Raw genomic sequence first — 23881 nt, 5'->3', positions numbered from 1 at the left:
ACATATTTGTAACAGAGAGAAAGTACAGAACAGAGTTCTAAAATAATATACGGTTAGCCTTCTCAAGGTACTGTGTGGTGCCAATGGGGATTCCACTGTGGCTCCTGTGGTACTTTAGAATTTGGGACCGCGTAGGAGGCAGGGCCCTACCCCTGTCTATTCCGGTATTAGCGAACCGCGAATGGTCAATGCGGTATGTACAAGTGCTTTGCATAACATTTCAGCGATAAATGCAGTGTATACGATATTACACATTGACTTCGTGGGTTCCACCTTGGAGCGGTGTTCATCTTATGGTTGCCCTCACATAGGCTACACATTACGAACAAGTACGGGCCTTTAGAACACATGTGCCTTCCTTTGACTTCTCTGTGACCTGTGCAGTTTGGCTCCACCGCCCCAGGTCAGTCCGGTCCCACGAGCTCCCCGTCCTACGGCCACCTGTGATTAGCATCAGGGTTTGACACACCATAAAGCCTCTTCATGAACACAAGCCTCCGGCTAATCTCTTTCACACCTGACTCTTCCTGCTTTATGGCTTGTTTTACAAACAGGAGATGCCCGTGTTTATTGGGGCCTGTTGATATCTGATGTGGGATCTGAGCCTCGCTGGGTAAATAATTGTGGGCTGGCTTAACTGGAATGTGGGATGGTCATCATGACTCTGCCTTTTCGTTTGTAATGAATAGATGTGAATGACCATATCGTAAAACAAGGAATGTGTGCCTGAAGCATGATATTTTGTATATAAGGAGAAGGCCGTTTCTGTAAGTTTAAGCAGTCTCCTGAGAACATATATTGTGTTGTACTTCTCGGATACCTGTAATTGGTCTGCAGCCAATAAATCGATCTTTGACTTCACCTAGAAGACTCTGTGTTTCTGTAGGTCTGAAACAGGAAGAACCCGAAGTCTTAGGGTGTGTTCCCCTGCACCGCTGGGCTTTAAAAACCCAGTACTTCAGTTGGCGCCCAACGTGGGGCGATTTCAGCGGTACCGGTCCAAGCCAGAGGTTCGTGAGGAGCTTCGTGTGGAAATTCCGGAGGAAGGCCGCCACTTCATCGACCCCTGCATGTCGACGTGGTCCGAAAGTCTTTTCTGCGAGGTTCTCCGCGTCCCGACGGCTACGAAGGACTGCTGCCCTGATTAATCGCCCTGTTTTGGACCCTTGACGATTTGGTAGAGCGAAACAATCGAGAGAGTCTTCTGGTGACGCCATCGATCATCGATATTCAGTTAAGTATAAGTGGAGCGTCTCCCAGTTTGTTTGGTATCCTTCGGGAATTTGGTATCCTTCGGGATCGCTTTGATTTGGAACTTGCAAGTGCCAAAGCCAGAGGACTCGTGTATTCACGAGACTATCGTATTCGATAATCCTTTGAAGTTTGAAACTAGACTAGTGAGCGAAGATGCCTGGTTCTAGTGTATTTGGAAGATTGTTTTGTTTGGGTTGTAGAAGGGATTCCCAGTTAGAGGATTCGTGTCCGGTTCCTCCAATTGGAACTCCAACTTATGAACTTTATGTAAAACATGGCGTGGGCCCCATTGCATATAATGAAGTATGGATCCGATACACCAGAAAGGACGGTGTTTTAAAATGGCCCCAAAATGGTAGTTTCGATACAGATATCTTAGATAATTTGGAAGTTAAATTGTTTAAAAAGAAAGCCCGGCCGGCGATGTTTGATTCTTTCCGCCTATGGCGAAAGGAAGCCAAACAGAAGGAAATTAAGCTAGCGAAAAGGAACAAGAGAGAAAGAGGTATGTCAATGATACAAGCAGCTGTGCAATTTAAAGATAATGAGGAGGAACAAATGAATGAACAGTTACATAGACAGCGCAAACTAGGGATCGATAAATGTTACCCTGTTTTGTCACCCCTTGTGCAAGATGAAACAAAAGAGAAAGAGAAAGATTCCCTAATGTCCCATTTGCTAAGTTCACCACCCCCGTATGCGAAAAATGCCACAGCGCCTCCACAGCACGTGAACGTGCAGCCTCCAGTTAATGTGCCGCATGCCTTCCCACAGCCGCCAGCTCCTCCTCAGCTGGCTCCTATCCCTACAGTACAGCCCTCTCAAGGGCCGCCAGTTTTGTTACCTGTTGCCCCCGCGCTTCCTGCGACTTTGCCTAGCCCCTCGTAGCAGAACTCCCTGGTAGAATTATTACATACATGAAAACTTTAATGCCCGCGATGCGCGTGAATTGGGATAAACTATCCGCATGTAAGCAGAAGAAAGATGAGACAGTGTCCGATTTCTTTACAAGGTTTGAAGAAACGTTTATCGACCACAGTGGTCAAGACATGAGTACTGAAGGTGGCCAACGGTTATTTGTGGATAAATTTGTGCAGAATCTACTCCCCGAGTTGTGTAAGAAATTGAAAGATTCAGAGAGTTCTTGGGCTGTTTCCTCTTCAGCGCAAATACTGGCTACTGCACAGTATTACGAAAATAGGGATAAAGACGAGAAGGATAGAACAGACAAGAAAACGAAAGAACTGAAAACAAAGGTCCTTTTACAGCAGGCTTATCCGCCACGTGGAGGACAGAATAATTATAGGCAAACCCAAAGTATCTATCAGCAGCCCCAACAGTTTCAGAATAACCAGCAAATGAATGGGTATTATCAACCCCATATCCCTATAGGTCCCAATCAATGTTCATATTGCAGAGAGGAAGGTCATTTCAAGTATAGTTGCCCTAAATTAATGCAGCGTACTAATAATGCGTATGGCACAAGAGGTAGAGGTGGTCAGCAAGCCCCTAGAGGCAGAGGGCGTGGAAATGTTCCCCAGAACGCGCGTCCTCTTCTGCCTCAAAATACGATAAATAGCTTTGATCAGCAAGCCAATGCAACTGGTAATACAGCTCAGTACTATAATAATGATTATTATGCAGAAGACTACAATGTGGAAGGTAATGATTACTAGGACAGCCATAGACGGAGAGAGGGAGTTGTTTCAGTGCCAGTGGACCAGAGTGGACCGTATGTTAAGGTGACGACAGCGGGTGTAACAGAGCCCTTTCTGCTGGACACTGGTGCTGCAAAGAGTTCAATTATGCATTCAAAACTCCCTGGCGCGCCTTTGTCTGGCGAAATGAATGTTTCAGTAGGTTTTTCTGGCGCCCCAGTTAGAAACCCGATTTCTAGTCCTATGCCCCTTTCTGATGGACCTTGTGAGTTAAAAGCACCCCTCATCCTAACAACAGGTTGTGGTGAAAATCTGTTAGGGTTAGATTTGTTGAAAAGATTGCATGCGACGCTATATTGTTCTCCCTCAGGAGTACAACTTACATTGGGTAAGGAAGTGATTTCCCCGATGTATTTGTCTAAGAATGCAATGCCACCTGAATTATCATCCCTTCCGGATGTCCTTTGGGCTACTGGTCCCAATGATGTGGGTCTTTTGGAAATACCGCCATACGTGGTCACTTTAAAAGCCAATGTCAGATTGCCACGCATTCCCCAGTACAAGATCTCCAATGAAGGCCAGAAAGCGTTGTTAGCAATTGTCAGTGATTTGATTAAAAAGGGTGTGATTGAGGAGATGAGAGGCAACGTTTGCAATAGTCCCGTTTTACCTGTTTTAAAACGAACGGACCCTTCACAGCCACCTGTTTACAGATTTGTGATTGATCTTAGAGAGGTAAATAAGATTGTTGTGCCACAGTTTCCAGTTGTCCCTGATATAACTGCCTTGTTAACTATTATTCCAGCCTCCGCTGCATGGTTTTCAGTGATCGATTTAAAGAATGCTTTCTTTAGCATCCCAATTGCAGAGGAGAGCAGGGACATTTTTGGCTTCAGTTTAGGAGGTCGAAGCTTCCGTTTTAAACGCGTTCCACAGGGCTACTGTGAAAGTCCATCAATATACAGTCAAGCTTTAAAAGCGCAGCTTGATGCACTTGTTTTACCTAGTGGCGCTATCCTTATTCAGTACGTTGACGATTTACTAATCGCCGCGGATACTGAAAAGATTTTCAAAGACGCTACATTGTCATTGTTGCGTCATTTGTCTCCCTTTCATCACAAAGTGTCTCTCTCAAAAATGCAATATTGTCGACAAGAAGTGACCTACTTAGGTCATCTCTTATCGAAGGAGGGAAGGAAACTGACCCCAGAAAGAATTCAAGCCATTGCACAATTGAGCGTGCCAAGAACACAGAGAGAAGTGCGTGCTTTCTTGGGCATTACTTCATACTGTAGGCACTGGATACCAAATTTTTCTTTGCTGGCAAAACCTTTGTTAGCATTAACCTGTAAAAATACACCGAATCCTATCCCATGGTCTGAGGAGTGTCAGAAAAGTTTTTGGGAATTGCGTGATGCATTATGTTCAGCTCCTGTGTTGGGTACCCCTGACTACAGCAAGCCTTTTACATTGTATGTTCATGAAAAAGATGGTTGCGCATTATCAGTTTTAACACAGCCTTTTGGAGACAGACCGCGTCCATGCGCATATTTTTCGTCAACCTTGGACCCGGTAGCGAGGGCATTGCCAAGTTGTCTGAGAGCTACAGCCGCAGCAGCTATGTCTATTCGACAGTCTGCTGGATTGGTAATGGATAACACATTGATTGTTATGGTTCCACATGCTGTGGACACATTGTTAAACAGGACCAAGACACAGCACTTAACTAGTGCTCGATTGTCAGGATATGAATTGACACTGTTAGCAAACCATATACACATAAAGAGATGCAGCACGTTGAATCCAGCTACATTATTGCCGATTCCAGCAGACCTAGATGAGATTGAGCAACATGATTGTCTGTTCAGAACAGAAGAAGAGACGAAAGGGAGAATAGATCTTAAAGATACTCCCCTGACTGAGTGTGATGGTACCTTATGGGTGGATGGTTCGTGCTTCAAGCTTCCGAATGGTGATACGACTGCTGCATATGCTATCACGACTTTGCACATGATTGTTGAAACTGCACGTGTGCCACATAATTCGGCTCAAGCAGCAGAATTAATTGCCCTTACAAGAGCATGCGGGTTGTCTGAGGGAATGAAAGTGAACATATATACTGACAACCAGTACGCCTTTGGTGTGGCCCATAGTTTTGGGCGATTGTGGAAGGAACGTGGGTTCCTGACTTCACATGGAGCTAAAATTCAGAATGGCAAGTTGGTGAATGATCTCCTTGAGTCACTGACCTTACTGTTACAAGTTGCGATTATGAAATGCAGCGCGCACAAGAAAATCACTGATGATGTTGGTCGTGGTAATGCATTTGCTGATGAAATCGCGAAAGAAACAGCAAAAGGTGTGAAGACTCGAATGTATGTTGCAGGCCCTGCAAGATGGGTTAATGATGTTGGAATGTGTGAAGACACAACAGAGAGTGTGAAGTCCCTTCAAGCTGAAGCCACAGAGAAAGAGTTGAGCAAGTGGATAGAAAGTACGGGTAAATTGGATGAGAATGGTTGTTGGGTTGATTTGTCAGAACACCGGCGATGGTTGCTACCTGATGCATATGTGCTTCCAGTAGTTACTATGGCACATGGAATGGCACATATCAGTGTGAAAGGAATCTGTAAGTTGTTGGCTCCAGTATGGCAGAACGCTGGAATTCCCAAGTGTGCAGAGAATGTGGTCAAGAATTGTATGGTATGTTTGAAATACAACCCTGGTAGAGGAACCCCAACTCCAGCTGGTCATTTTGCGCCTCCATCATATCCATTTGAGGTTTTGCAGCTAGATTTTATCCACATGGAAAGGTGCAACAACTTGAAATATGTACTGGTTGTTGTTTGCGCTTTTTCAAAATGGATAGAAGCATATCCCCTAAAAGACAACACTGCTTTATCCACAGCCAAAGCCCTTGTGAAAGAATTTTTCCCTAGGTTTGGAATGCCAAGAATGGTGTGGAGTGATAATGGGAGTGAATTTGTGGGTCGAGTGATGAAGAACATGTGTGAGGGGTTAGGGATAAAGCAAAAATTTCACGCTGCAAATCACCCCCAATCAGCTGGATTAGTAGAGTGCTACAACGGCACTCTAAAGCTCAAGCTGGCCAAAATCCAGGCGAGCTCCGGTCTTAAATGGCCTGACGCTCTGCCTCTAGCACTCCTATCCACAAGAATGACCGTGCACTCACGAGTGGGACTTAGCCCACATGAGGTCATTTTTGGCCGCCCGGCCAATGTATGGGGTGTGCCAAGACCGACAAAATTCAGCGAAATCGAACATCCAGTACTGCTTGACTATCTGTATGAATTGACGGCTAAATTGCGTGTTTTACACCAACAGGTGCATGATACTCTCCCCCAGGCCTCTGAAGCTCCAGGACACCCTATCGACCCTGGCACATGGGTTCTAGTGAAGAACTTCCAGCGAAAGAGCAACGATGAGCCCCGTTGGATTGGCCCTCACCTCGTACTTCTGTCGACAAGATCAGCGGTTCGAGTAAAAGGGAAAAAGAATTGGATTCACGGCGCCCACTGTAAACGGATCCCTTTGCCTCAACCATATGACCAGTGGGTCCAGGAGGGTATCGCTGATTCTGAAACAGACACTGTACCCCGTTTTGTACCATTTAGTGATGCACGAGTGAGAGGCACAACTTCAGAACAAGAGTGACGATATTTTGCAAGAAGCTGTGCCACCGTCAATTCGATTGGACACCACAGAGCCTGAACTCTTGTTTCAAGACCAGACAGTACCGCTATGACTTGAGACCAAGGCCTATGGACAAATAAAAATTCCCTTCCCTTACTATTTTTTTGTTGTTGATATTATAGCTCTCCCATCTGAAGAACTTTTTTATTTTTATTTTTCGAAACAGCGGCAGGGTCGCGGTGCCAAGACTTTGGGGTACAGGCCGAAGACGTTAGGTCAACGGTTCTGGTTGGTCCAGGGCGTTCCCTGGACTGACAGGCGTACTCCTTAGCGGAAGATACTCACCCGCCGCGAGCGGCACGATTAGAGGATGGAGTTTTTCAAGATGGAGAGACCCGCTGAGGAAATGAACTTTAAAGCGAAAATATGTAGAATAATGAAGAGCAAACGTTTTGTATTATTATGTCTGTTTGTATTATTTAGTATGATGGTGTTTACTGTAGGTTATGTATTCTTCTCCTCTCAAGTACCATTTGCACCCACTGAACAGCCTATACCTCCTCCTACTGCCTCCTTGCACTCTTTTCACCCTCTGCCTGAACACGAACAAGGTAGACGTTCTGAGTTTGTAAACAATTCATTCATTCAACTCCTGCATCAGCACCAACTAGTCATGAATACAACCAATTGCTGGGTGTGTGGGTTAATGCCACATACCATTAACAAGGGTATTCCTTATCTAGTGCTGCCGTTTAGTTACAATGGATCGTCATGGGCATTCCAGACCATGTTTCTTTTTGCATTAGATGCCTACTCCCCGCGACAACCGCGTTCCATCAGACCTAGCACAAATAATAAAGCCTTAATGAAAGGAGTTGCCGATATGAGCAGAGATATCGACGCATACTCATCTATTCCTAAGGATGAATTGCGAGCTTAAGTAGGTTGGAACGCGACGGGGTATAGCATTAGTCTGGGTGAAAGGCAGCGAAAAATCTCATCCCCAATTCGGGTCGTACCCCACATAGGTCGGTTCTGTTTACAAGGTAATGGTCAGAATCCAAGAGCTCAACTGGGGAAAAGTGACTGTACTGAAACGTACACTTTTCCATCACAGTTTTCCCCAGCGTTTTTGGCTGCCAAGGGTACATATTTTGGCTGCAATGACCGAGCATATACATGGTTGCCCCCTGATTTCTCGGGCACATGTTATATTGCAAACTTGCTACCGCTAACATTTACTGCTGCCTCTGATTATCACAAGACCAGAGTTGTGAGAGGCGTGATTAGTAAGGAGGATACTGCCGGTCAGGAATCGGGAGACTTCTTTTTGGGTTTCCTGCCGTTTTGGGGACTGATGGTCAATAGTAGGAACCTGAGACAACTGACTCGTGTGGTTGAATCCACTGTTAATGTAACGGCTGGTGCCCTTGGTAATTTGACAGCTGAGCTCCAAGCGGATCGCCTCATGACTTTGCAGAACCGTATGGTTCTAGACGTCATACTTGCAGACCGCGGTGGGGTATGTAAGGTCATCCAATCTAGCTGTTGCATTTTCATACCAGATAACGCTCCAACAGTTTATCAAGCCATCTCCAAACTGCATAAAATATCTGAATCTATTCACATGGATAAAGGAGATTGGTCACTGGTGGGGTGGTTCTGGGAACTGATATCTGCCTGGGGTTGGAAAATTCTGATGGTCATTGGAATGATCTTAGCCATCCTTTTCCTGTTCTGTCTGTGTATACAGTGTGCTCCTGCGATATGTGGCCTCTGTGCTACATTATGGGTAAGGAAACCTGTATCGAGGGACGAGCTAAGTAATAGGATGATGCTACAGCAACATCTCCATGACTTCATGAATATAGACCTCGACTCGGATTGATATGAGTATAGGTATTGCCTATGTAAGGGCAAAAGGAGGGTCTGTGGTACTTTAGAATTTGGGACCGCGTAGGAGGCAGGGCCCTACCCCTGTCTATTCCGGTATTAGCGAACCGCGAATGGTCAATGCGGTATGTACAAGTGCTTTGCATAACATTTCAGCGATAAATGCACTGTGTATACGATATTACACATTGACTTCGTGGGTTCCATCTTGGAGCGGTGGCCATCTTATGGTTGCCCTCACATAGGCTACACATTACAAACAAGTACGGGCCTTTAGAACACATGTGCCTTCCTTTGACTTCTCTGTGACCTGTGCAGTTTGGCTTCACCGCCCCAGGTCAGTCCGGTCCCACGAGCTCCCCGTCCTACGGCCACCTGTGATTAACATCAGGGTTTGACACACCATAAAGCCTCTTCATGAACACAAGCCTCCGGCTAATCTCTTTCACACCTGACTCTTCCTGCTTTATGGCTTGTTTTACAAACAGGAGATGCCCGTGTTTATTGGGGCCTGTTGATATCTGATGTGGGATCTGAGCCTCGCTGGGTAAATAATTGTGGGCTGGCTTAACTGGAATGTGGGATGGTCATCATGACTCTGCCTTTTCGCTTGTAATGAATACATGTGAATGACCATATCGTAAAACAAGGAATGTGTGCCTGAAGCATGATATTTTGTATATAAGGAGAAGGCCGTTTCTGTAAGTTTAAGCAGTTTCCTGAGAACATACATTGTGTTGTACTTCTCGGATACCTGTAATTGGTCTGCAGTCAATAAATCGATCTTTGACTTCACCTAGAAGACTCTGTGTTTCTGTAGGTCTGAAACAGGAAGAACCCGAAGTCTTAGGGTGTGTTCCCCTGCACCGCTGGGCTTTAAAAACCCAGTACACCAGATGACTCTGGCATCTGTGGAGTAGCTTTTGATCTTTGTCTGAGGTCTCCTTGACACTTTGGTTCAAAAACATCCAAGGTGTTCTTAGTGGAGCTAGTCATTTACACAGTCTCTCAAACAGGTTTAGTGACTGAAAACGTATTTGCAATTTGCAGCTGGCAAATCAAGAGACACTTAAATAAGGAGTGTTTATCAGCGTCGCCTCACTGCTATTTCAGCAGTGCAAAAAAAAAAAGAAAATGATAATAACAGGACGTTATTATCATTTTAGTTTTATATGCGGGAGTCAGGGTGAGGCTGGGCCGTATGACGCCAGTGCTTGGAGGAGTGATTTTCACTCTTCTAAGTGAACGTGACAGTTTGGCCGGCCCTCTATTTCTGGCCAAATCATCATGCTCACTTGGCATGTTCTTCATTTCTACACAGCCCGGTGGAGTACGTGCCCAGCCTCCCCGGGCACCGCCTGAGCATCCTCAGACCAATCGCGATGCTGCTCATGCAGCGTCGTGATTGACTGCGATAGTCCAGAAGCCTGAGTGCTTACAGTGCTTCCAGCACAGCAGACGAAGCAGAGGTGTGCGGCGGCGGGAGAGACGTGCGGCAGAGAAGGTTGTTTTATATAATTTTTTTAATCTATCCCCGCCTCACCACCCCGTTCTGAGGCAGCCGCCACTGGTGTTCATATGTGAAGATTGGAGCCTCCTATGTGTTGATGCAGACCAATCTAGAGACGCAAACATTGAGACAGTGGCTGGCAATCTGTACTAACAATTTATTACCAGGGAGGACTGTGGCTGAAAATTGCAATGTTAAACGAATGTGCATCTCAAAGTAAACCCCTTAATAGAATCTGTACATTTTTTATGGAACAACCCAACACAGTGGACAACTTTTATGGTACAAAATGTCTATGAGGGTATGTTATTAAACGTTATTAAATGCAAACTATGTGCAGTGTCTAAGGTCTGAAGCAATTGGTGTACAATAATATATGTTGTGATCTTATCCTCCTATGATTCCTAACGCAGGGCATGTGCATGTTAGAGGTCATCACACCACACTATAGGCAGTATTATGGGTAGGAGGGGAGGCAGACTCTGAGACAATCTCTACACTCGCTCATAAGCTGTGGAAAACGCATTGTCTGGGACGTTCATAACATTGTTTAATTTCTACCAGGGCTTTCCTGTGCAGATGGGGCACTATATCTCAGCAAGCAGAGCTGAACATATTGTATGGCCATTGGCAGCTTGCCAATGCAAATACTCATGATCTTACCACATGACTTCCAGTAGTAGAAACCTGTAAATATTAGGCACAAGTGTCAGTTTATAATTCCAGACCTCTGCGAATAAAGAACGTTTAATTGCCTGCTCCAGGTAGCAATCTGAACTATTTGGTATCAAAGGGTTGTGCAGTTCTCCCTAAAGTAGCCATTATAAAGAGCTCTGATCTGCACATTTGATGTGGTGCAAGATGTGTCAGTTTAAAGAGTTTGCATTGATTTTGATTGTGCCAACTAGCAAACCCCCCCGGTGAAGCATTGCAGCCATAAATTAATAAGGGGCAGCATTTTACGTTGACTAAGTTAAGTATTGGAGCAAGTGATGTCCTTCTAAAGCTTTAAGTAATGTTAACAGAGAGCCTTTCAGTTCTGATTTCTTATGCTGATGTGTATGGCCGCCGCACTCACGCACCCAAATGCTTAGGTACTTATATGATCTGTCCTCTTGACAAGTTTCCCACACAAGGATCATCTCCCTTCTTTTTAAGATTCCTCACAAAGATTACAAAGTTGATCTTGCTTGTATTTATAAATATATTATTCTCTCTGCAGTAGTTGAGCGTTGCTAGCTGGCTTTTATTTTATTTATTTAAAGAGTTTTATATAGCGCTGGCTAGACCCGAAGGTATCAGAGCGCTTTACATAAGGTTCCTCATAGCTGCAAACTTACATCAGTTACAAGTTACCAATGATACCAGTAAAAACATTTAAGGAGCATCGAAGATAATGAAAATGGAGTGAGACGGGTAAGGGGGTAGGGGAAAAAGGGGTAGGGTATAGATACGACAGAGAGATGAAGGGAAAGTCTGCCCAAGGTCCGGCTAGGTAAGTGACGGCCAATGGGGAATCCGTAGCCCATCTCCTCTTCAGCTATCAGGTAGCATCGGTCAAACAGCTAGGTCTCAACAGAAAAACATGAAAGGGGTAGAAGGCCAGAAGAAGGGAGCGTAGAGGGGGAAGGGGGTAGGGTGAAGGGGTAGGAGGGAGATACGACAGAGAGACGAAGGAACGTCTGCCCAAAATCCGGCTGGGTAGGTGATGGCCGAGGGGGGATCAACCACTAAGAAAAAGGGGAACCCCTGAATAAATGAAGGGGGATCCCCAGCCCATCTCCTTTTCAACTAACAGGTAGCTACACTGGGCATCGGTCAAATGGCAGGGTCTCCACGGTCGAGGGAAAGTTAGAAGAGTACCTGTCCTAGAGGGAGAGCAGGATCAAGGTCAGGTGAGGGATGTGGTTAAGATCGGGTCGATAACCAGTTCTATTATCCGGGAGTGGTGGAGCATCGTGGAGAGACCAACTGAGGCGGCCATCTTGAGGTCAGTCAGGGGGGCTGTGACCTTGGTGTTAAGTTCAGTCGGTCCCCAAAATTCTCAATGGCTCAAAAGCATAGGGGGTGCAATCTATGCAGTGAGGCGGCAGGAGGACAGGGCCAGTGTCTGCATGTCTTCAGAGGGGGTGAGTGATGCCTCCAGAGTCATTCTCGCATAGCCAGGGAGCAAATCTGGGTCATCCTTATAGGTCTGAACAGTAGATACAATTTCCGTTTTATTATGTGGCATTTACGCCGTAGATGCAAACGGGGGGATTCCTTTATGGTGTTGATAAGACCCCAGGCACCAATCTACTGCAGACGCCATTTTGGAACCAGGCACATTTCTTCTGAGGCACTTCATCCAAACATCTTTGCCCAAAAAGATTGTCTGCTCAAAAAGCCTCCTTAACCCCGGATGCTGTCAGTACAAAACCTCAGAAAGCAGGATATTGGGTGTCCTGTGCTGCAGCTGGAGTTGTCGGTTATTATTGTCCAAAGTGGGCACCATGTTGAAGTCAGGCTACCCGCTCCGATGAAGTATCTTTCCGTGGGACTGCTCCCCCCGCTTGTGTGAGTTGAGCTGCGAGAGAACAAGGTGCCGTTTTGTCCACCTACGCTGCTTAACAAAACTCACTGTGCCGCCATTTTGGATGGGATTCCGGTCATGGATCATGCTGCTTGTTAAAGATATAACGCACGGCCAGTGTCATCAAAGCGATCACTCTTGATAGTAATTGTAGCGCAATCCCTTGCAGCGGAGGGACGCGCCCCCCCCAGAGGGTACGATGCAATGTCTTTAAGTCAGCAAAACACATCAACAGCACCCGTTGCCCCTGTCGCATTAACATGCACCACATCTCACCTCCTTCCCCAAAGTTCAAACCGGATTGTATTTCCTGCTTCAGGCCAGATCAAGTGGGTTGTGCAGTGCTATTAGAAGGCTTTGCAGTCCTATATAGGTTTGTCTAGTTACACTGTAGTATCTGCTTAATATAATATTGTAGAAAATATGCTCCCTAACTGAGGAGAATATCAGTCAGTGCTTTGCCGAAGTCAGATGTATAGATATTAAAATGCAGGGGTGCTAAAATGCACCCTTCGATAGCCCTACGTTGGTTCCACTGATATTGACCTCTGCCCACATGCCCTATGCAACAGCCTAATGAAGTAAAACTGATTTCTTTCAGACGATGTTCTGCTTGGTGAAAATAATTTAGTTGCAATATTTTAAGGCCCAGTTTGAAGCCTTCTAGAGATTACTAATTTGCACATTTTTTTATTCAGTTGTTTAAGTTTTTTACTTTTTTTCTGTTTTTGTGAACAGAAGCTGAAGATCTGAATCTGCGTGCACTAAATTGTTGAATGAATTGCTGGAGTTACCACTATCTGGCATAGTGGTATCTTCTGGAATATTTGCAATACAAATCCAGGAAGCCTTGTTGCCAGATTATTTTTATGGTCCTCCATGTATACCTCTGCTGTAGCTAACATTTTCTTCAAATTGGAAGTCTCGAATGTGTTGTGGGCTGTTAGTGCGTCATGGTGGAGGCTGCTGGTGTCCTTTTTTCAGATCATACCTAACGGACAGTGTAGGGAGCATAGCCTCTTTTTCATCTCTTTGATTGGTTGGCTTCTGTGCTTCATATGCTCATTTTTAGGGAACTACTTTTTTCTCTTTGTCAAAGCATCCCATGAGGAGTGCATGTGTTTTCCGACTTCCTCACTGATGTGCTTCTCTACCCCCATCTGCACTTGCATTGCTCTCTACTTAAGCATCCCCGCGCTGTACGTTACTTTCTTTCACCTGTGTCCTAGCCTGCCTGTCGTGTTACTTCTCCCACCACGCCGTGTTGTTTCCTCGCAGCCCGTCTTCAGCCCGCTCCCCTAACCCACTTATGCATTTAAAAAAAATATATTTTACCCTGTCTTTTTTATTTACCCATCAATCTTGGATCAGTAACAAAAAACTGTACTTTTGCAGGCATGTGTAAAATCATGTGCTTTTGTAGGCGTGCACATGAGTGTTGAGCGCATGAGTGTGCCTTCAAAATGACATGACCATCACGTCTTTTGTTTTTTAACCATGCCCCACCGCAGCCGCAATTTTGTCCAGCATAGCTAAACATTTGCAAATCCAAGAGGTCTTATAGGCGAGTCCTATTGGCTTTGCCAATGCTTGCTTTAAATTGTCAACTATTGTTTGTAGCATGTGGTGGTGGTGGGGGACAGGTTTACAATAGGGGAGAATAACCGCAGTGTGTCCTGAATTGTGTAGCCTCTGCCCACTACGTAAGTGCCATGCGTCTGTAATGTATTTACTCGCAGTTATAATTTGTTTGTTTGATGAGAGAAAGCTAGAACAACTGCGTCCAAACTATTGTAGTAATTTCCCAAGTGCAGAAAAGACAGGGCAGTGCCCTGTTCAATGAAACAAGGTAAATCGGCAGTCTCATTAGCTATATTTTATTGCAGTAGAAGAAAAGTTACCCGAATTTTAAAAATGATTCTTTGTGACACTAACTGATTCCCACTGTATCTGCTGGTGACTGTGGCAAAAGGCCTTACAATGTCACACCTTAACTTGGTTAGGTAGTTATGGTAGATTAGTGATGTCATGTAAGTAGTAATACCACAACTAGCTTCTGACATAGAAGAATTTAGTGCCAGTTGTACAAACATTAGAATATCGATTTCCTAAGTGCGATTCTCTTCGAATCATAGGTAGTAAATTGGTATTCCTAATCTATGATACTCAGTAAATTTAATTTGGGGATTCCTTGTGGGTCGCAAATCCACCTACCTCATGCATATTATTGAGGCAAGTAGCAGTTTGCGACCCATTTGCTGTACTCATGCTTCTCAGCTGGCCATGTCACTTAATGGAGGAATCTTACACAACATGTAAAATCCCCCACTCACTGTGCAGGCCATACTTTAGATTCATTGTTCTCAAACATTTCGTCCTTGGTAACCGAGACCACGCATCAATTGGTCTGGACTGACCACTGCTTGGTCCCTTTCTCGTTCAGGGTGGAAAAATTACAACCTGGTGGAGAAATCCGCAATATGCCAAAAAGAAATTGGAAGAAGCTAACAGCAGAGACCCTTTGTCCAGTACTGTGGGAGAGTCAACTGCAATTAACCAGCGACCCTAATGTAGACATACCCGCTCTGAACAGTTAGATCTCTGCCGCCCTGGACACCGTAGCTCCGACCAGGTTAGTTAGAATCTAGAGAAAATCTCCATCTGCCCCCTGTTTCTCTGAGGATCTCATAGTGGAAAAAAGTAGATGTAAAAAAATGGAGCGCCTTTGGAGGAAAGATTATAGCCCAAAGCCAAACTGGCCCATTAGAAAGCTCTAAAAGAGTTCCACAAATTGATGAGGGTGGCAAGAAGGGACTACTTTGTGAAGCGCATCAACAGCACTGAGAACTCTGGCAAGGAAATCTTTAAGATAGTCAGCTCCTTCACCAAGCCTGTGGCACTTGAGAGCAAGATGAAGCCATCCCCCTCATTTGTACGAAGTTATCGGACTTTTTTGAGAATAAAATCCAGAAGGTCTATGACACCTTCACGACAGAGGTGGAGATAGCTGAAACCGAAGCATTGGGAAATCCGAAATATCGAGGATACTTTTTTGGAATTCCTCCCTATCTCCCAACAGGAATCCCTGGCAGAGATCCTGAAATGTAAGTCGGGGTCTCCAGAGGATCTGTGCCCCCCAAAATTGTGGAAGAGACTGGCTAACCTGATAAACCCCGCTCTGAATCATATATGGAACAACTCACTTTCCAAGTGCATCTTCCCTGATGTATGGAAACATGAGTTGGTATTGCCCCTTATGAAAAAGTTTAATGTGGACCCGGTAGAGCTTAACAACTACTGCCCAATCTCATTTCTGCCAGCACCTGTGAAGATGTTGGAAAAGATAGTACAGCGCCAACTGGCTAATTTCATTGATGGGCATGACATTTTGTATGACACGCAGTCCGGTTTTCGGTTCAATGTTAGTACCGAGATGGCGCTGTTGGAGTTGGCGGAGTCAGTAAGAATGATTGTGGACACTGGAGCTTCAGCGATGTTGGTGCTTTTGGACCTGTCCGCAGCATTCGACACCATGGATCACCAAATCTTATTAGACAGACTCAAATCCATGGGACTGAGAGGGATGGCTCTCTCCTGTTACAGTCCTATCTTAAATACCGCACGCAAAGGGTCGCTCTTCAACCCTTTCAGTCGAAACCTCTGCCACTCTGGTGGGGGTACCGCAGGGCTTGGCCTTGAGCTCGCTACTCTAGCACCCCTGTTTTCGTTCATTGCCAACTGGGAAGTAAAAGCAATATCATACGCGGACAACACTCAGTTGGTGTTCTCTTTCAATGATCATTCTACGGACTCTTTCATTAGATTTAGGGGATGCTTGTAGGACATCTCCTGCTGGATGAATAATAAACTAAAGCTCAATGCGGAGAAGACAGAGGTCTTGTTCTTTGATAAGGCATCTCCTCCGTCAGCTGGACTTTGGTGGCCAGCGGAAATGGGCCTGCCACCTATCCCAGCAACTATGGCAAAAAACTTGGGCATAAAATGGGAAACAGATCTTTAGTTCGCAGCCCAATAACGTCACATAAAAGCCTCATGCTTCGTTAACTTGAGAAGCTAGAGGAAATTTCTACATTTATTACCGGAGGACTGTTGTAGAGTCATAGTCCATGCCACAGTGACATCTCATCTGGACTATGCAAATTGTCTATACCTGGTATTACCTGCCTATCTGATTAAGAGATTGCAGATGGTACAAAATGCGGCTTTGAGACTAATTAGACAAGTACCATGTTGACACCACATCTCTCCGCATATAAGACCGCTTCATTGGCTACCGGTAGCGAAAAGGATAGAGTTCAAGTACCCGATCATGGCTTTTTGGGCATTGCGAGGCATAAGTCCTAGTTACCTTAAGCATCGGTTATGCCTTTACCAACAAAATTGTTCATTGAAGTTTAACTCTCAGCATCTACTCTGTGAACCTTGCTATGCAAAGTCATGCATAGGGGTCAGATCCTTCACGGTAGTGACAGCCATATTGTGGAATTCCCTGCCTACCAACATGTGCCGGATCCAATCTGAACTTGAGTGCAGAAAGACCTTGAAGACTTGGCTTTTTAGCCAAAGTTAGAATCTTGGTATTCCCTCTCTCCTGCTTGCCCGCCAAAGCGCTGGGACACCTCTTTTTGAGGTAGCGGTTGTGCTCTATAAACGCGGATGTTATTATTATTATTATTATTATTATCCTCATTATTAGGAATCAGCCTGCTAAGGTCAACAGACCACCATGTCTGTGATTACTTCTTAATAAAGCATTTTTTTAATGCAGCCCATTTTCCTTCACAGAAAATGAGATGCGTCCAAACAGAAAAAAATGAAACCGTGTAGTTTCATTTTTAAGAGTAGGCAGTGGTCAGAAACGGTCCGATTCTGCGAATCAGGACGTTTGCCACAGGAAAAATGGTTTGTACATCTGGCCCTTGATACAAATTGTATGTAGATACAGCATCCTTTATGTGCACAGGCCAGTCTACTAATGATCTGTGCTTTATGTTTAATTAAATAAATAAATTAAATCAACATTTTAAAACATCAAGAATGCCACTACAACACCTATGCTAGTTGACAATGGAAACCTAGGAAGTTGGGGAAAGGCGAGCAGCAGTTAGACCATCCTCCAAAATCTAGTGCCCATGAGATGGGTTTTGCCAATGAAACTCTTCCCATCCAGGCAAATTCTCATTTTTACCAGCACACGGAGTCTTCAGAGTAACAATACAAATTATTTTGTGTAAAAGGATACGTAATTAATGTGGAACAGGAATGGGCAGCTATGGTGTCACTGATATCACATTCTGATTGTATGTGTTTTGTAATATAGGGTGGCCTTGATTGCTGCTCCCTCTGTCTCTCAGTAGGAATGTCAGACAGTCTCTCTATTGATTGTTTTCCTCTTTTGTTGTAGGTGAAAAGACTGGCACCCTTTCACCGATCATTCCAAAACATTTTCTTCATGGAAGCTATTTGTAGATGATTGACAAGGCTCTCTGAATGGAGATGAGGATAAGTCACATTTGCAGAATCCTGGATTCTTTTTCAATGGTCTTTTCATTTACACGCCTTAGACTAACTGTGACATAAACTTTCCTTTTAAGGTCCAGCTGTATTTGTAAAACATTTCAAAATACAATTTCCTTTTTGGGATACATCTTCGTTTTTCGTAAAAAGATTTATACTTTCACTCTTTAACAAACAACACTTAAATAATGCAAAGTCAGATATTTTTCCTTTTGCTGAATTATTTTTTTTATCTTTTTGTCGACCCCAGCAAAAACGTATCTGTCAGATTTATAGAAATGTATTAGGATGTTAGCCTTTAGATCTGAACTAAATTCTGCATATTGTTGATAGTCATTCTTGCTGAACCATTTCCTTATTGTTATGTAAACCAGTGCACCACATTTATGCCCAATAGTATCTGAGCAACAACTAGCCACAACTAACGTCTTTGTACAGTAAGTGTCAATGCAAAAGGCACAGGAATTATAATAGGTGAAGCCAACCTCAGAAGTGAGACCTGAGTAATATTGCTTGTTGAAACTGCCTGGCTTTGAACATCTGTCTGAATATTTACACACAAATGTGGCACATTTTTCTACAAGGACAAGTTTTGGATTACTTATTTCTGTTTCTTAATTATGAGAATGATTTAAGAAGGGAAAGCATGAATCACTTTGATATCTAGCCCTTTCCTTTACAAGGCCACAGCACATTGTGACAGTCAGTGGGACCTTCCGTAAAAACATGCATGGTGTTATCTTGGAGACCGCAATATAATTTTAAAAAGTGAATTTAATGAAAATTAATCCGTAATTGAAAATATAAGGTTTTGTTTTTTTATTTATTTTTATTGTGTGGAACACATGATCGGGGCAAATAACTTTATTACATCAACCATTAAGTCGCAAATTCATCAATATCTAGTGTTCCTGATACATAAATATGGCTATAAATACTCCACAAATATAGCACGGTTTTAAAATTCCCCAAGAAAACGAAAAAAGACCTTGGAGTTACCTAAATATGTAATTATTATGGAAAGTTTTGGATTTGCGACAAAAACATATACACTTGTTAAGGAAGTTCTTCAAAATAAGTGACTAGTTAGCCTGCATCAAGCATGATTCTATAAACAGACTTTGGACTGAACATAAAATAATTGAAGTTCCACTTGGTATCAGAGGGTTGACCAAGGTGCTACATAGCAAAACCTTTACTGTAGTTATTTGCCTCCAAGGTTGTGTGCTGATATTGTAATATAACCACAGTCATGAGTCCAGTTGTACCATAGCTACTCACTTTTAAATTGATATGCTTTAGATTATTTTTAAACCACGTCAGTACCCACTGGCAGACCTCGCAAAGCAGCACCTGCAGCCTGCACCATTTCAAGGCAGGTTCACAGGCAGTGGCTCGAGAAACAGGGTGCCAGCACATTGCTTTTCCATTCATATTGTCTATGTTGCTCGCATAGCACTGGAAACAATGTCTTTTTAGCATGTCATTTCAAGACCTGATGTTAGGTATAGCTCACTGGTAATAGACTATTTGCATGTGAAATGCTATTTCTGCCTCCTCACCCACTGGGCTGTTTAACCTTCAAGGCAGAAAGTCAGGAATAAAATATATTTTGCATTTCGCAAGTCTATCACGTGTACTATGACATATTAGCCATTCCTTGCTTTTCAGCTCACAACATTTCACATTGTGGGCTTAACACTCTGAATTCTGGGACTTTCAGCCCATTAAGAAAATGATGTTGGCTAAAATGCTAGAGCTGGCTGATGGTGTTATACATGACATGAAAAAACTTGTTGGATATGTTTTAAAATGTTACAAAGTAATCTTGTTTATTTAAAAATCTGTTGCACACACAAATCCAAAAGTAAACCTTGCTCACATATTTTGTAAGAGTTTACTCTCATTCATGTCATACATTAATAAAGGCATTGCCTTTACAAATTAGTTTGTCTTTAATGTCGTGGAAAGTTTTATACCAAACAATACAACACAACAAAGATACAACACAAAAACGTAGTAGCACATATTTTGCTAACACCTAGAACAAGTAACGGGCAGGTGGCAATAGCAGGAGGAACATCATACAAGTCTCTCACACTCACACTAGGGTTGCATCTGGCAGTTTTTGTAACAATATGAACAGTATTTTAATATCCCAACCCGTACAAAAATTAAAACATCACCTAAAGCTGGTATTTTTACCCTTATCTTTACAGCTTTAAACAGTAAATATAAAATGAAAACACTTAAAAGTGTGTCATGGAGCTGCCTTAATGATAACTGGCTGATAATTAAAGTAAACAAAGTACTTTATATAAAATCATCTGCATTAATTTTTGACTTGGTCTTTTTGTATATTTAAGTGTCATGTCTGAACCATTGCCGATTCTTAAAATGTGAACTAATGACTGGTATTTTTCTCTGGGAAAGGTGCGACCCTATCTCACAGATACAGGATTTGTACAATACAGGTAGTTTACAAACTAACAAGGTAGTGAGAGCCCTTATCAGAATTTTGTGCATTCTTCATAAATATACAAGAAGCACAAGACACCTGGAAGAAAGAGTCCAACATCTAAAAGATTAATAGAATTACTATACATTCATGTACTCAGACGGGATGATGACCCCCACCTACCTAATGTGGTAGGGTTCATCAGTGGGTCTCACATCTACCCCTATTAACATCCAAGAGTACTACTAATTGTAGAGTCAACTAGTTATGGGTTCCCTTGTTTTGGTAAAGTTAGGTTCCTTATGTCAACATTTATGTTCCCTCCTTGTTAAACCTCAGACCTATATTAATATTGTGTGCGGGTAAGCTAATAATGTTCCTACTGGTTTCTCCCAGTCATAAGATAAAAAATAGTGTTTAGAGCAATGGACTCTGCTTCACTTTTACATCAACATGTTTGGCACTTGAAGAGGGATCGTTTGGGGGATAGGAACTTCTTCAGGACTGCTGGTAGCTCACATCAAATATCGTCAGAAAATCCCTATTTATAGGGCATGCTATGTTAGTGCATTTTATATATAATTATTTCCTTCATAAGCAGTGGAAACAAAATTCAGCAGTGGAAATACCCTTTCTTCATAAAACAGGTACACCGTGGGCAAAAATACTTCAAGATTTCCACCTCTAGTGGGCAAATATAGGTAGGTCAGCAGCAGCACAAGTTTTCCCCCTCACAATACACGTACAACTCAGGCAGCAGCAGTGCAGTGCAAATTTTGCTTCCTCACAGAATTGGTACAGGGAGCAGTAGCAAAGAAAGCTTCCCACTCTCATAGAATGCAGCAAGTGCAAGCTTCAATTCCCAGCAGAACAATTCTGGCAGGGCAGACTGGTACAAGTTTTCTTCACTCATAAAACATGTACAATTAAGGCATGAGTGACATGTAAGTTAGAGATAGATCTCTAAAGCAGGTGCGTAACTTACTCCGGGGGATCTGTGAGTGAGTATGTGATTTATGAGACTCTTTTCACATAGGTGATATTCCATGTCAGCATCCTGAAAGTCCCAATTTTATATATATTGAGACATAGCTGTTAAATAGTAGGTCACTGTTATTTGCAGCAGCCAAGTCACAGCTAAAGTAACTATGTTCAATACAGGCACACAAGTGGCAACATCTTCAGGTGCCATACAATTATAGCCTCAGTGCGGAACATGTTCAAAATGTTGAGGAATACCAGTGTCAAAAACCAACCACAAAATGTTTAGAAATATTTTCTGAGGGATGTTTGTTATTACATTATGTCCTGTACAGCTAGACCAGTTTAGTTGGTCTATAAACTCAGATAGGTGTAGCCAAATACATGCACTTTAAATGATGTCTGCTACCTACATATTTTAAAAATGTCATGTATGTGGGTTTTTGTAGGACTGCTGTGTACACTCAAGGAGACATTATCATTAGGAAGACATACGTTAGTGTGTCATTATTTAGAAGGGATTGTGTTGTCACATCCTCTTCTTTCTACCTCAATTACTTAACCAAGAATAGGACCCTTTTCACATACTAGATAATGTTTGTCGAATGTTTGAAAATCAGAGTTAAATTTGTTGTACAAGTAGTTTTCCACAAGTTATGTATGCTGAAAAAAGGAATACTATACTATACTGCAAAATAATACAAGGTTATACAATTATTGCAAGTATTCATTTTAGTTATTCTCTAGTTTCTGGTGCTATTATAAATGCTATTGTAAATTTTGTTTCTACATTTTTCTTTAATGATAACCTTTTAATAAACTTGAAATTTGAAATCTGAATTTGCCTTTTCTTTTAGTTCAAAGTATAACTGAATTGTGCATGGTAATTGTGAAGTTTAATTCTGAATTCTATAGAAATATAGACAAGTAAACTTTATTAAAATAATACAGGGCATTAAAGTACATTTATAACATGTTAGTAACATGATAGACTACCCGAAGCAGGATTAGGTGCAGCTTCCACAAGAATAGTCTGATCTAATATGCTGAAGAGTTTAGACCAAATAAATGGCATGCAAAATTAACAACCGATTCTGATGGGTATATTTAAATGAGCAGAACCCAGTTTGGATATCGTTAGTGGTCATCCTTAAAACATTCTTAGAAGTTTTGTATCACATTGCTTAACATCTATCTGGGGTTGTATTTTTCTCTGTCTCCTCTTTATTTAGTCTCTCCTTTTTTTCCATTTTAATGATGTAATGTAGATTTTCCTAATAGTCTATGACGGAAAGTCTTAATTTTATTAAAGACATGGAGGCGAGTATTATACTTTCTTATCTTGCTTTAATATCAATAGCAGCCAAGATAAGTAGAAAAAAAAACACAGTTCCCAGATGGCTCAGCGGAACAACTGGCCAATGGGAACACAAAAGAACCAAAACCTTATAACCAATCACCGTGTAACAGCACCAAAAACGTCACCTCTGACTGCGAACATTCCTCTTTTTGTTGGCGAGCAGATCAGAGAAAGTCACTTAACAGTGGAACAATCGCTTGAACAATAGAAAAGGCTAAAGTCCAGGCGCAGAACTCTTGACCCAAATTCAACCAGGAAAGATGAGTTGCAGAAGACACCGTAGCAGGCACTGGACAGGAAGGAGAGGAGACCAGCCGAAGTGGAAGACGTTCCTGTCTGTTGAACTTGACATCACAAATATGCAGGCGGCAACGCTGGATTCGCTGAAGGGAGGGAGAACACAAATAAGAAGAGTAGAGGTGGGATAATACTCGCCTCCGTGTCTTTAAAAAAATTAAGACTTTCCATCATAGACTATTAGGAAAATCTATATTTTATGGCAAGACCGGAGGCTCCTATTATGCATGTTTAAAGCATATGAACCACCATATAAGCCACAGTATCAACAGGTTTGCTATAAAACATTCGAAACACATTGTCATTAGACCAATCCGCTGATCTCAGAGTGTCCTCCAAATGGCAGCCAGCCCAAAAGGCCTTAGAAGCCATAGTTCCCCTGGTGGAATGGGCTCCGAAAACGGAGACGTCAATGCCTGCAAGGGACATGATCCAACGAACCCAACGGGCAAGGGTAGCAGAGAAAACAGGAAGATGGGGTTTACAAAAGGAAATGAGAAGCTGGGAATGAGAGAACATTCTGAGATCAGAAGTTCTTTGTTCGTACACTTTGAGACATTGACCTACACAAAGGTTAGGATGGGAAGGAAAATAAGGATAAAAACAGAATTCAAAGTTGTCTTTGCTCTTCTATTAATTTGAAACATAACACCTGTAGGAGAAAACTGTCGAGAAGAAACATCTAGAGCTTTAACATCTGAAACAC

At 42.9% G+C, this 23881-nt stretch overlaps 1 protein-coding gene across 2 annotated transcripts in view; it reads left to right on the top strand.

Moving 5' to 3' along the window:
• Window positions 1-22358, top strand: part of NAAA (N-acylethanolamine acid amidase) — a 239719-nt gene extending 217361 nt beyond the window's left edge. For both annotated transcript variants that reach the window (XM_085640978.1, XM_085640979.1), the window contains exon 11: window positions 17967-22358. Coding sequence is in view for 1 of the 2 variants with exons in the window: in XM_085640979.1 (XP_085497105.1) it covers window positions 17967-17970 (4 nt within the window). In the remaining variant the exon portion in view is untranslated. The remainder of the gene's footprint in view (window positions 1-17966) is intronic.
• Window positions 22359-23881: the final 1523 nt, after the last annotated feature.

Source organism: Triturus cristatus, chromosome 2_2, assembly GCF_964204655.1.
Source record: "Triturus cristatus chromosome 2_2, aTriCri1.1, whole genome shotgun sequence".
NCBI classification, from domain to species: Eukaryota; Metazoa; Chordata; class Amphibia; order Caudata; family Salamandridae; genus Triturus; species Triturus cristatus.
This window is presented reverse-complemented; position numbering and strand designations above follow the sequence as displayed.